We start from the raw sequence: 15,056 nt of genomic DNA on the forward strand, positions 1-15,056 counted from the left end.
CAGTTAAAAACTAGTTCGTTTGGTCCAAAATCGTTTTATCCAATTTCATTTGGTCCAAAGTCGTTTGGTCCACAGTTTATATTGCCGTTCGTTTGGTCCAAAATCGTTTGGTCCAACAGTTAAAAACTCGTTCGTTTGGTCCAAAATCGTTTGGTCCAACAATTAAAAACACGTTCGTTTGGTCCAAAATCGTTTGGTCCAAAAGTACAGGCCAAACTAGAAGTAAAATGTTGCATTGTAGAGTAAACTTATGAAATATACTGTACGTTTATATTGCCGTTCATTTGGTCCAAAATCGTTTGGTCCAACAGTTGTAAAACAGTTCGTTTGGTCCAAAATCGTTTGGTCCAACACATTAATACGAGTTCGTTTGGTCCAAAGTATAAACTATTGCGTCCCTCACATTGAAGGCGTTCAAATATCCGCCGTCGTATACAATAATAATATTAATACAATTTTTGCTTTAAACATGTTGACTTTCTATGTTTTTAACGTTAAAGACGCCATGTTTTGTTGTATTCAAACCACTAAAGCGTACATAAACAAACTTAAAGCTCAATAGTGTATCATACGGTTGGAAATCTTATAAATTAACAGTTTTTATCACATTTGGCGACCTTCTAATATACAGAGTGTTCAGTGGACCAACGTGTTTTAAATGTTTATCATACACCTTAATTTGTATTGTTGTACCGGTACCTATTTACAATGGAGTGTTTACTATTGATCATGGTTGTCTATAATTCTTAATCAAAAGGTTAAAATAGAACATGAAAATTACATTAATTAGCCTACTCATATTTTCTGGACGTCCACAATTTCCTGGTATAAATTTTGTCTTACAGAATTATATATAAGGATCTTATTTTCTTATTTTAAAATTGATGTTCTTCTGTATAATGTCATGTTTAGCAATATAACGTTCCATTACGAACAGTTATATAATCGTAATATTACAGTAACTCTTTCAATCATTTCTTATTGCATTATGTTATATCTATTGTACTGGTTGGTGTCTGCCTTTTTGACTACTTTTGCCGATATTTTGTCTTATTATTCAAGACTGACAGATCATCACGAGATTATTGTTATACATGTGTATTTAATCATTGGACAATTTCCTATTATGTAATACGATACAGAATAATAAAAGTGCAGAAGGCTTTTACAGTCTATGAAAATGAATGTTAAATAGGCTACTTTTATTTATCATAGACATATCATTAAGGTACATCAATTATAGGTCTACTCTTTGTGATATGCATAATTGTCTGAGACAAACATTCAGGCACGTTGCCCATATTTTTTTAAATAATAGTGGTTTTCAGTTACTGGATTAAATTTTTAATAATTTTATGAATAAACGCATGATAAGTTATAGAAAGTTATTAATCCTAAATTTCAGTTTATTACAGACTTTTAGAGAGTTTACTTTGATGTATTAATTCAGCTTAGTGAAAGAATACACAATAGAGCCAATGAATGTTATTCAACTAAAGAAGTGTTGTACATGTTTACTGGCGCTACTCAGCAACAAAAATCATTGATCTCTCTTAAGTTACTTACCCAGATGGTGACATAAAAAAGGCCCAAACTCCATACTATAAACAGTTTCTCAGGCCAGAGTCAATTTAAAGCGCTTGAATTGTGGCATTTATTAATTCGGCTTATATTTCTCGTAACCAACAGATTGTTCATCTGCAGAAGAAGTTCAGTGTGCTCTTATCGTGTCTAATGACATCCAAACACAGAAACCTTAAATTACAGTAGTACCTATATCTTGACAGATGTTTTGCAGTAGCATGTTACCTTTTGTACGATATTACGGACCGTGGCCCACTTGATTGGCCTTAAGTGGGAATTTTTATAATAACACTACACCTTAACTGTAAAACAAATTTCACAAAGAGTGATCACCATTTTTTTACCATTTACTGTCATGACAGAAAGGTCGTGTACATTTTGTACCGGATCTCCTCATCCTTTCAAAGATACGTTGATTAACAACGTGACGAAGAAAAATAAAACTTAACCAGCTTTAGGGTGGGTCTCCCTTTGTAGTAAGAACGTGCCTTCCCAACAAACAGATTCAATTAGCATAGCACTGAACTGATAAAATCGCTGAAGTGTGCAACGTCGTTGCAACAATTGTACTGATCGGAGTCTAGACTGATCACGTTGACATAATTTCATGGTGCGCGCCCCTGACCAGCCAACAGCAATTGTTAAGCATGGCTGTGTTGCATTTTGCCTAGCCAGATTGAAGGCACTAAGGAAATTCCAAGTTAGTGGTCAGCTTGGCCTACGTGAGTAATGCTAGGTCACGTGATGGCTGTGCCTGCGGCAACTGAACTTACAAGAATAAACATGAAAACCCGAACTTACAAGTAAACTTAAAATAATCTTTTCTGGTTTATTATAATCTATATAAATAAAATTAGAGATTCATCTGTAAATTGCTCAAAATTATAAATTTTAAGGTTATTTTTACGTTTTATACAATAAAGAAGCCGAAACAAGTATCATCTCGATTTCTGTCTGTCGAAATTCTAGATCCACCGGGGCGTAACCCGAAAAAACTTATTAATCGAAATATGAGCAAGGTATATACAAAATTCAAACCCAATATGATAATTTGTTAATGCGTGATTGATAAACCAAAATATAGGCTAAACCAATACGATTTTAATACCATTTAAAGATTCTTCAAAAAGCATTCCTCGTATTATATTCATCAAAAAGAAGAGACAATAATTATTAGCATAGGAACAATAACTCCTATGATAGACGATATAAGAAATATGTTATTCATTGAATGTTCAACAATATTTTGTAACTAACGCAATAGCCATTATTGTTTCTACACTTATTTATTACTCATTAAAAAATGCTAAATGCTGACATTTTTTGTTATAATTTCACTCTATTTGTCTCAGTTAGAGCACAGATAATATAACCCCTACTAGTATCTAATCCCCTAGTAGTACGTTATCTGTGGTTAGAGGAATTGTCGTAAGCCTTTAAAGCAACCGTCGATTTCGACGGGTTTTACCTAGTCTATGTGTAACTCTGCATTTTCTTAGGTAAATAGAAAACGAACGTTGTTGCAACTAAACCAAAATACGCCAGTTAGACAAATGAAATTGTGACAGACTACAGGAAGTACTTAAGGTGATGAAAACAATTTTGCCGCATAAAAAATCGTTTATTCAACATAAACAAAGTGATTGAGAGTAATTTTTTGTATACCTAGGTTATCTAAAAATAAAAATAAATAGTCATAGTAACTGTGACCAGACTAGGGGGTGGAAAATTATTTGGGCCTAGGGGCGCAAAAATGCTAAATCCGGCCCTGGTCCAGTGGCTTCTCCTCACGTCTATTTGGCCGAGGTGACAGCTCCCACAGTGGCCGAAGAGGACGATAACTTTTGGAGTTCTATGCACCTAAAAACGGAAGGTCAAGTATGTAAAACTGTTATTAATGACATGAGACAATAATCCATCTTTGAACAATAAAAAAGGTAATTAATTTTATCTGGATCGATGCGGCAATCCTTTTGATTGTTATGCGAGCATTATAACTGCAGTACTCTGTTAACCTGCCAGTTTATATTACCCAAAGCTAATAAATACGTATTATTTTGTTTTAATTTCATTGACCTGTAATGGCTCCCCAGTGAAAGTGTTTTTCCTTTGTAAATATGTATTAATATGTAGAGTTGTATAAGGTGTTGTAAATGGATTATCAATTGGATGGACTTCAGATATTATGTTGTAATGGACGACGTTCCCCACGCACAGGCTTTTTCTATGTTGGGACCATCCTTTGTATTATGTTCCCTTGTATTATGTTGTTAAGATATATTTGGTGGAATAAATTATTTTTAAAATGAATTGATTTGATTTCGTGTAACGTCAAGTAGCCATATTTGTCATATTAACGTATTTATTATAACGTATATTGAATGAGTCGAAAATATTATAATAAAATTATAACTGTTTTCATGTTATAATAAATTATTGCAATTTACTACTTACTATTGAAAAATCCTCCTGTAGGAGGTGACGTTAGTCCGACACAGCGGGCAGCGAACTGGCTGTGGGTAGTCATTCTATGGACTGCCACACATTGACCACAGAATATAAAATGAGCACATGGTTCGACCATATAAGTCCTTGAATTTTCGCAATTTTAGTGATAACGCACATCCTTTATGGTAAGTGAAAACTACATTTTAAAGTTAAATATTATGTCGGCGAACAACGACAAACACAACATTTGTGTAAACAAAACATTATTAACATAAACATTTACATGTAATTTAATTTGAAACCACCTTTTCACTTTTTAGAAAAAACAACATGAAACTACTTTAGCTGTTTAGTACGCAATTTACACTTATTTCTATAACACAGTGAAGTTAGCCTTACGTACGGTTATGGCCTCGACATCCCCTTCATTTCTTAATTATCTATCATTCTATTTAAATTCATTAATATCCGTAAAGTGGTTCAAAATATCAAAATAAAAAACGCGTTTATATATATATATACAGTATCAGACTAGTATTTATCCGGCACGCGTTGCAGTACTAAAAACTAACTATTAAATGTATACAAAAAAAAATAATATAATTTAAAAATATAAAATATAAAAATATATAAAAACTATCAGAGTACCCGTCCTTCGTACGGGGTTGGAATATAAGTATAAAATGCTTATTGCAGTTATACTCAAGCTTTGCGATTGCAATGGGTGGAGGACACAGTTTGATAAAATTTGCTTTTTTAAATTGTGACGTAATTTTCCTGGCGGACGACAAGAGGGAAATTACGCCACCGGTAACAAAACGAGGATCCCAGGATTCGCCCTAGTCTGGTCGCGGGGAGTTTCCCAGGAGTCGATAGTGATTCGGATAGCCTAAGTTTGATAGCCCTGGTTGTCAGAGCTCGAGACGAACGTTGCGGGTTACTAAACACCCTACTCGAAATCACCACTCTAGCCTAGGGCTTGTGGGGAAAATAATAATTTTGACTGGACTCTGTGGGCAAATATCTAAATGATACACTACTAGCTAACTTAACGAATCAACAAGTAAGCTAAGTAGTCACTCCGCTTACCTACGGAGTTAAGTTGTCAACCTGAAACAAACAAGGTTAGAACAAGAATAGGCCTAACCTAGTCTAACTCCCACAGAGTCCGAATTTACTAAATGATAAGAAAACAAGTCAGCCTAAGTGGTCCAGGTGAGGAACGAACAAAAAAACGAAACTAAAAAAGTGAAACTGCTCCTTGAGCCAAAAACGAAAAACTAAAACTTTAACTTCCTCACGTGTTCAACTTAGACCAACTTCGACAGAACTTGTCCAGCAGAAACCTGTCTGCTGGAACAGACTTTGGTACGTTTGGGGAACTTTAAAAAAAGGGTTTTAAGAATTAAAAAAAGAAAGTCCCAAGACGGATTATGAAACGTAATTGAAAATATATTTCACCAACTGCAGTACTTTACTCAAATTGTTGGTTAAGGCGTATGACTAGGTCTGCGAATCAGGCCTAGCCTTCAAGTTCAACCAAGTTTCGTACACGAAAACTGGTCAAGTAATATACAATAATCTGTAAGTTAGTTACCAAACTTACCCGATGACGAAATTATATCAAAACATTCACTACGAAACAATACATACGAACTTAAGCTTTCAGAGCTTGCGATACGAACCTTACTTGCACGAATTTTCGAGAACGAACCAAAAGCGAAACGAACTTACGAAAAGCCGGGATTACGAATGACAATTCTCCTCCACAATTCTTCTTCTTCCTTCACCTTCGTCTCAGAATCGAGACGAAAGTTAAAACGCTTCCTGATTGGTCAGCACAAACAGAGTCAGCTGAGTCCCGTGTCAGCAAAGGCAGGCGTATGACAGCTTTAACATGCTTTATAGCTGCCTCGCTCACAAGGTGGATCAGCTGCTCTTATTCTCTCCCGTAGCCCGCCCTCAGACGCAGTCGAACAACCAAACAACCAAACTGACACCAACGTCGTCTGCTGTCTTGGAATTGGAGGTTAGGTGCGATGTCAGTTTAGCGTCGCGACTAGGGCACAACAACAGCTTACATTCAGCTGTTTAAGTTTCGTGGTTTAGCCGTTATTTTACCCCCTACACATTTGACCCGTTACAAAATTTACAGTATTCTATAGTATTACACATCTACCATAGCCATAATGTTCTACCATTTTACCTAAACAATAGAGAAAAATAAATTATCAATTCGCAAAATATCACAAATTATTCATGAAATGAAAAACATATACATAACTGTAAACAATCCTACTTTGACAGTTCTCATTGCGAATCACAGTTTTTTGTTGCTGCTTAGTTCAAATTAGCTGTTTTCATAAATGCAAAAAAATATAGTGCTGCACCCTGTTGGTAAATCTTATAACTTTTAATGCTTTTCCATATCATAGAACCAACTTTTTTAGTTGATACAGCTGACTAAATTCTTTAATTCCCTTTAAATATGAATACTCATAAGGTTAACATGGGGAATTACAGAGCCACTGGGGCGGAGCCCGAAAGGATTTTTGAGATAAGAATATGCCTATATGTTAATCGGGAATGTAAGCTATCATCATGCCAAATTTCAGCCCAATCCGTCCAGTGGTTTATGCGTGATTGAACTTCAAACAAACAAACAAACACACAAACTTTCACATTTATAATATTAGTAAGATATAAATATTTAAAAATATAATATAATTTTTATAAAGGTACAACAATTACAAACTCTTTTCTTTTCACTAATTTATTCACGGTTCTCATGGGGAGTAAACATAACATTTTGGGAAGTTTTACAAATAGGATATATCTTCGATGAGAAATTAACTTTATATATTTGTATTATTAACTACATAATTGTTACAAATACCATGACAAACACACAACAAACACAGATTGAATTTTAATATATAGATAAATTAAATAAACCATCTGTTTAACATTAAATGCAAACTCAAAGCAAAGTCAATGTTTATCCACAAATCTAGGGAATTAAAACGCGTTGTTTTAAGATTGACTGGGGATAAAAAGTAAACATTACACAAACACATTATATATAAATAAATATATGTATATGTACGTGTATATAAATGCAAACATATCAATTATTTAGAAACGTAACACAAAACAACAAATAGGCCTCGGAAGGCAGGCGGTTGGGTTGACGACGTGACGGCGATTATTTGAACGCCTTCTATGTGAGGGACGCAATAGTTCATACTTTTGGACCAAACGAACTTGTATTAGAGTTTTGGATAAAACGACCCGATCGAATGGTCCACAGTGAAACGTACAGTCTATTTCATAAGTTTACTCCACAATACACAATTGTAATTCTGGTTTTGCCTGTACTTTTGGACCAAACGATTTTGGACCAAACGAACTGTTTTACAACTTGTGGACCAAACGATTTTGGACCAAACGAACTGTTTAACAACTTGTGGACCAAACGATTTTGGACCAAACGAACTGTTTTACAACTTGTGGACCAAACGATTTTGGACCAAATGAAATACTCCCCAACTGGATGATAAAACGATTTTGGACCAAACGAACTGTTTAACAACTTGTGGACCAAACGATTTTGGACCAAACGAACTGTTTTACAACTTGTGGACCAAACGATTTTGGACCAAATGAAATACTCCCAATTTCTCTACCAGCATACAGTAGTCGCAGCTAGTCTGGGCGCGCGGCCGTGCTATGGCGGGGGGTGTAGAGGGGAGTGTTTATTGCTCATTTCCAAAAACATCTGGCCCACAAGGCTCTCTGGGGGTGTTCAGCGCCTCAGCGCTGTCTTCATGGCTTTGGCGTGGGGAACGGTTAGTACACAAGGGTCCGCGCGCCCAGACTAGCTGCGACTACTGTACTCATTTTCAACTGGAAACGGGGGAAATTAACACCATTGTATGGTAAAATACAAGTTTATTAACGCCTAATATTGTAAATATTCTGAACATTACAGATCAGGAGAGTTGAGTTTGATCCAGTCCAGATATTTGTCTATACTAGAGTACACACTTGGGATGCCTTGTACTCCACATTTATCTGAACCGAAAGAGACAATCCCCACCTGAAACAGTGGCATTGACATTCCGCTAACATCTTTCTACAAATGTTCAAACATTTATTTTTCATTACTCTACACATGATAGCACACTTTCTAAACGTAAAATGAGCTATGAAAATAGGTTATTCCCGCTACTGCACGGCAAAATTACATAACATTAACTTTCTGTGCATTTGTGGTGCACGGAAAGTAACCGTTATGGGATTTTGGGGTGCAGACAACAACAGTTGCAAATAATGCAACAGCTGATGAAGCTAATGCATTATTTGCAACTGTTGTTGTTAAAATTTATCATAAAGGTTTTTGGACGGAATATTTCTGGTTTCTTACCTGATAATACTTAGGCTGGTCAGTTCTATCTAGGTACACAAGAGGAGCGCCTCCAAACCCTGAACAAGCATCCTTGTTCTTCTCGCCTCCAACACAAAGATGATCTTGAGTGACAGGAATCACGTCCTCGTAAACATCGGTGCACTTTTTCCTTTGTAAAATCGGCATCTCCACAGTCTGCTGTTCATCGGGAGTTTCTGAAAGTTCAGATTGCTTAGAGGGAGAAATATGATTTTCAGCGATTGGGAAAAGGAAGGTGGGATAGAGTTAGGAATAAAGATATTAGAAGAAAACAAAGGAGAAGGAAAAACAAGATTATGGTTGTGACATGTAAAAGAAAATTCCATGAAAAATTGAATGGATGATGATAAAGGCAAAGAGACCTAGAAAGAGGTAGGTGAATCAGGTAAAGAGAGAAGTGAGATGGCAGATGGGAGAAAGAGGAACTATGTAGGAATAGGAGAAGATTGAGAGACTTTCTCGATGTTAAGACTCGGGAATAACTGGAATAGAGGACAATGTGTATGTATATTTTAAATAGTAATTAGAGGTTTACGTACGTACCTGAAAATCAACAATCCTTCAGGTAACGCATTTGTCACCAAGTTTCGAATACACTTGTGTCATAATCACACCGTCAAACAAGAATGGATTATTCTTCGTTATCAGGAAACCAAGAACGTTGCTATGGTAAGTAAAATATTCCACATTTAAAGTCTATAAAAAAAAAACTTACCCAATTGTCCAGGAGTTTTTCCCCAACCAACCAACTTGGCCCGTTGTCCAACTAGAGAATATGGGCTGTTCCTTAAACACACTGGCTGAGCATTCACTAAAAAAAACTAATATTATCAAGAACTGGTAATATTGGGTTTCATTCAAATTTTAAATATAAACTTCACCAATATTTTTGAGTTTTTATTTTCATGAGGCCTTTTGCCAGTTATGCTGGCATCATCAGACACATCACAAAACCTGAAGGTTATGTTTATGTCAAAATCTAACAATCATATGGTTAGTTAAACATAACAAAATATTTTGTTAAGTACAGTAAGGTAATTACAGAAATAAAATTATGTATGTATAAAAATAAATTTTGAAGTAGAACCATAGATAAAACCTTAGACAAATAGAATAAATATAGACTGTCTAAGAAAGGTTCCAGTACCCACGGCTAGGAGTACCGTGTAGTTAAGGCGCATACCGCTGCAGGCGAGGAGCGCAGGAGCCATATGCGCTTAATTCTTAACGAATGAACAATAATGAATATTGTATTGTATGCTACCAGCAGGCGCCGTAACTACACGGTACTCCTAGCAGTGGGCGCCGGAACATATGCTAACCACAGCACTATTGCTGGTCTATATTTATTCTATTTGTCTACGATAAAACATACTCCCTTAGTATATTTCTCATTCTAATGGATCAGCTGAAGCCAATTTTATTGTTAGTTCTCTCCGGTACACTGTAGAGGTCGTGTTTTATTTACAAATTGTTTCTTCTTATTTTAGTTATTTAAAATCTTGTTTAACCAAATAAAACAATCTAATCATAAACAATAACTCGTCTCCTAATTATATAACCAAACAATAAATCGCATCACAAACCATGAAAATAACCCTAAAATAATAGAAACAAAATTTTGTCAACACTAGCAATCAGAGTCACCAAACATGAACTAGACACGAAAAAGAAGCTTCAAAATTTACAATGGAATGAGAAGTCTACTTGTGTTGGTTAGTCTATAAAATTACTTAACTGTACTTAACAAAATATTTTTTTCATATTTAACTAATATGAAAAACCCCACCAACTGTAGGTACCAGTAGCTGGTTTGCTAAAAAACATGGTCTGGATCTGTACTCAAATTCTGTCATTTGTCTACCAATTACTGAATGGTCAACATTAGATGAAGTTTGGACAATTTCCATACAAAAAACTTTAAATGATGCAAATAGCACAAAAAATACGCAAAAACAAATAAGAATTGCAGATAACTAACCAGAAAAGTTAATGTTGTGTCTGAGGACCAGTAGTGCGATGTTGTGTCTGAAGGACTTTGGCTCATATCCAGGATGTACCACCACGTGGCTGATGAGGATGTCTTGTACAGGATGAGCACAGAAGGATTTACCACAATCTGGGTCTGTGGCCATGTCATACTCTCCAACTCTCACTGTCCACCTTAGAACAAAAAGGTACGTACACTGTAGTTAGGCAGTTTTTATATAGCCACAATACAATATTCATCTGCATTCTGCATCCTTGTAAATCTGCAAACCTTTTAAGGGGAAGAAAGTCCATGCATTATAAGCTCATACAGTCTATTGGGATAAAGTTTATCCTACAATCCATATTTTCTAATTTTACTTATGTATATTCAGAAAAATATTTAAATACTTACACATACTGTTTTGCAGTCTGGGCCAGTGCACAGTGAGCCGATGTTAAGATTACTCGCTTAGATATTATGGAACCACAGCAAGGGTAGGATGTTGTACCTTGGGTTTTACCTGAAATAAAACATCATTGCAATTAACCTGAAGATGCTAGTCTTAATGTACTTTTCATACCTACTATCTGTTTTAATACTTAGAACATCAAATCAAATCAAATCAAATCAAATATGTCTTTATTCATAATATGTACAATTTATGTACAATGAATGGTGTCAGATCTTATTTCTAAGAAATAAAAATAAGTACATTAAAATTAATCTATTTACAAGTATAATACAGAACACCTCTTTTTATTAACAAATCTTACCAACAACTCCATTTATCTTATTTTATTTAAAAACTCATTAATTGAATAACAAGTGTTCTCAATCATGAATGCCTTTAAATTTTTATTGAATTTCTTAATGTTAGTCTCACTTTTTAAACTTTCGGGCAATCTATTAAAGAATTTGGCACCCTTATATGTGGTCTTTTTTTTTAAATTCTAATCTATGTGTTTCTAATTTTAAATCATTTTTGTGTCTAGTGTTATAAGTATGATTATGGCCAAGAAAACTAGTATTAGTCATGTTCTGTCTTACATACATAACACATTCATATATATATAAATCAAACACCGACAAAATTCCCAGTTCCCTAAACCTATCCTTTACATGAGCCTTGTACTTCAAACCTAGCATGATTCTTATACATTTCTTTTGGAGTTTCAATATCTTTTTTAAGTTTTTGTGAGTTGTTGCTCCGTAAACACAAATCAATTCAAAATTGCAGCTTCTGTAAATACAAACTTTTTAACCAAGCCGTTATTTTATGTCTTATCAAAAATTAACAGAATAATCTTCCTGGATAGGCTTCCAGGATCACTTATTCTAGAATCGTGGTCTTCTCTGCTAACGACCGTGTCAAAATCAATGGATCACTACTCTCACTCTTATTTCGGCTTCGATATAAAGCACCATCCTCAGGGGGCTTGATTTGTAGCTGTGCGGAGTCAAGTCACCCTGAGGATGGCGCTCTATATTGAGGCCGAAACATCAGAGTGTGAGAGTTTATTGATTCATAGATTTTGGTAACAGTCGTTACCAGAAGACCACGATTCTAGAATTATCATAGTAGTCATTAACAAAAGATAGCGAGAACAAAGAATATTTTAAACTATAGCAAACACTACAAGTGGCTAATCTAAATATAGCTTTTAAAACACGCTCAGTAAATAGTTGGGTAGTATTATCTAAAGACTTACTCCTAATTAAACAATGTACATCACAATGTGGTGTACATCCGGGTTCAATCTGCAGACTTACTCCTAAACCCGATCCTAGCGACAAATGGTAAAGCCCCAACTCCCTGGTAGTTGTTTTTCCACCAGTTGTAGAGGAGAGGAGCTCCGCAGGCCTCACCATTGACAGGCTCAGGGTCGTGTTTGATGGCAGAGACAGGACAGCAGACGAGAGGTTCGTCACCCAAGTAGCCACAGGTAAGCTCTCGGAGCCTAGGTAAGGAAGAATATTGTATAGCAAGAATATTGTATAGCAAGATGAGAGAAGTTTCTAATTTATGAAACAATTAATTGGAAGGATTTTTTTGAAAGAGATAGATATATGTTTCAGCTAGTGTACTTAAATAAATTATAGCCTCTGTATGGGCTAAGACACAATAAAGTCACATAACATAGCCCTGATATTTTATCGCAATATAGAAGTTCTTCAGAGCGTAGATTAATGAGAAATAATTTGAGTTAAATAGCTCAAATTATTTAAATGCGGGCCATGGTCCTGAGAAAAAAATCAACTGAAAATCCACTATGCTCTGTAAGATTTTAAACAGTTGTAGCATCAAATAGAAAATTATACATTTCAGAAAGCCAACAATCATGTTTTAAAGCGTTTTACATTAACTTGTTTGTGGTGGAGGGCGCTTGGAATAAGATACTTCTTCACCTACTCAAGAAAATTCCTGTGGGCGCCCATGGTTGACAGTTTTTGCTGTAGAAATACACTTACTTGTTACTAGCAAGACAATTCTTGTTCATCAGTGTTCGGACCAGTCTACAGCTCTGCAAGGATGTACACTTGGCCCCAGTCGCACATGTTTGATCTTGTCCGACACCTGACTCTGAGTAGGCTGCACTCTGATGTTTGTCGTCAGGAGATACAATTCGAGATATCTCTCCTTCCATTAACAGCATGTCAGTAGCCTCTGATATGTCTGAAGATGGTGGAAGTTGATATACAATTTTAGTCCACAAATTATTTTATCTCTGTGCATTAGACAATCTCAGTTGTACGCTTATTATGTGAATGAACATAGGTAGCTTAGTAATTTGCTCTTGCAAAGCCAATCAACTTGAATAAGTACTATGGAATCTACAATGGTATAGTAGGAGTCTCAATCCCGGGATGTACGCTGATTGACAACTTATTTTGAGTTTTACTTTTGACATGAGACACAATTGATACGGCAAATATAACTTTGCCATAATATAAACGCCAACATTATTGTATTAATATCATATAAGGCCTAAACATACAAATTGTATCATTAATGTTGCTTATGTTTAAGGTCTATAATTCTGTATGTTTATTTTGTTTTATGCTTGTGCGCTGATTAAATATTTTTCAATCCTAAGCTGTGTTACGTACACACATCACTACATAAGAAAATGATTTGTTCTTTGTACCTTAAATTGTTTTATGGCTATATCTACATAAAATCTATACCGTACAGCTGCAACCGCTGATTCTTCTTACGTTATTTTTTTATCCTTGTATTTTTGGTTTATTGAACTGAAAAAAAATATTTGCGTTGATGAGCGAGTGTAAGAACCTTTAGTTCTTAACTTAGCGCCATATTTAGTCCAGAGCAAGTTATTTCCATATTAGGTTCCATAATAGCCCAATAGTTTCCCCAGTGATCAAAAGTATCAGTGCAACTTAACAAATTTAGTGTTGAGTGAAGCTTGACGTTTTAAATGCAAGCAAGGTTGCTCGTATTTTCTTTTGTATTTGTCAAATTCATGAATGACACATCAACATTTATACACTGTATATAAGAAAGACGGGCGATAAAAAGTCTTTGTGATAATATCTTTTACTTAGAAAGACGATAAAATTGTCAGTACAACACTGCCAGTTTATAAGATTGGGGGACTCAACAGGGAGACTCCATGCCCATTTAAAATGGGTAAAAAGTTGAAATTATAAAATAATTTAATCCCAGGATTGGCTTAGACAAATCCCAGGATTGGAAAGTTCCCACAAACTCAAAGTTGGCATATTTGCGTTGAGCAAAACCGAGAATTAGAGGACGTTATTTTTAAACATTTATTGAAGCCTCTAACAACTGTAAAGTGCCTAGGAGAGTTTTCCCTAGGGAAACTAGGATACACGCGTAGCAACAGTGAACGTCATGAAATGGAAATATTTAATGAAAATCCCACTCAAGCCCATCTCATATCCTCCTCAATATCTTAAACAAAAACGAATCCCAATCCACGATTGCATCACACTAAATTCTCTTACCATCATTCAAGCAGTGAATGGATTTCACCAGACAGATAAGCAACAGCCAGTGAGCCGCCATTCCACATCACACACATGGAGCTCACTGATTGTGATTGATCAGTTATGATAATCAGTCACAACAATGGTTTTCCTCTTCCTGCAGGATGTACTCATTACCTACTGGACTAAACAAGTTTCCCTGAATATATTCTGTTTTATCACTTTCACTCTAATAGGGATTACCGAGAGCCAATGGAACCTTTTTTACTGCGGATTTTCATTGTATACTTATTATTGTTCTGCTGAAAGTAGGCTACATAAACAGTCTAATAAAATTTGTAATATTTCTTCTTTCAGGTTAGGTATATTAATTGAATGAACTTAGTACTTCATAGTCGTGTTTTGTTTTGCTCTCATTTGGAATATTTATTTGCTAGCTGTATTTTTTTATCCATCTGGGGCCCATTTCGATCAGCTGATTTACTAATAATATTAGTTTGTACTTTATTATGAAATGGGCCCCAGTATCAGTTCCAATCCTACCAATTTAGTTGAATAAATTTTATAAATTTAATTAATAATTGATAACAATTTATTACAATAGTAATGTCCTAAAATGTATTTCTGTTTTATTTT

General features: G+C 35.1%; 1 protein-coding gene across 1 annotated transcript; it reads right to left on the bottom strand.

Moving 5' to 3' along the window:
• Positions 1-7,976: 7,976 nt before the first annotated feature.
• LOC128987480 (CLIP domain-containing serine protease B4-like) lies at positions 7,977-14,597 on the bottom strand. Its single transcript, XM_054408342.1, has 8 exons — positions 14,439-14,597; positions 12,921-13,125; positions 12,222-12,409; positions 10,863-10,971; positions 10,461-10,642; positions 9,195-9,290; positions 8,459-8,655; positions 7,977-8,131 (listed from the first exon to the last, which is right to left on the bottom strand). Exons 1-8 carry the CDS (start codon positions 14,497-14,499, stop codon positions 8,018-8,020), a joined length of 1,152 nt encoding a protein of 383 aa, XP_054264317.1. The 5' UTR covers positions 14,500-14,597; the 3' UTR covers positions 7,977-8,017.
• Between the last annotated feature and the right edge of the window lie 459 nt (positions 14,598-15,056).

The sequence above is a fragment of the Macrosteles quadrilineatus genome, unplaced genomic scaffold (genome assembly GCF_028750875.1).
Source record: "Macrosteles quadrilineatus isolate MER2022 unplaced genomic scaffold, UCM_ALF_1.0 Scaffold_2__2_contigs__length_208266976, whole genome shotgun sequence".
Classification (NCBI taxonomy): domain Eukaryota; kingdom Metazoa; phylum Arthropoda; class Insecta; order Hemiptera; family Cicadellidae; genus Macrosteles; species Macrosteles quadrilineatus.

Coding starts and splice junctions, on each gene's coding strand:
- LOC128987480 (XM_054408342.1), bottom strand. CDS start 14,499: ATGGCGGCTCACTGGCTGTTGCTTATCTGTCTGGTGAAATCCATTCAC. Junction 13,126..14,438: donor CATTCACTGCTTGAATGATG/GTAAGAGAATTT, acceptor CACCATCTTCAG/ACATATCAGAGGCTACTGAC. Junction 10,972..12,221: donor CGCTAGGATCGGGTTTAGGA/GTAAGTCTGCAG, acceptor GTTTTATTTCAG/GTAAAACCCAAGGTACAACA.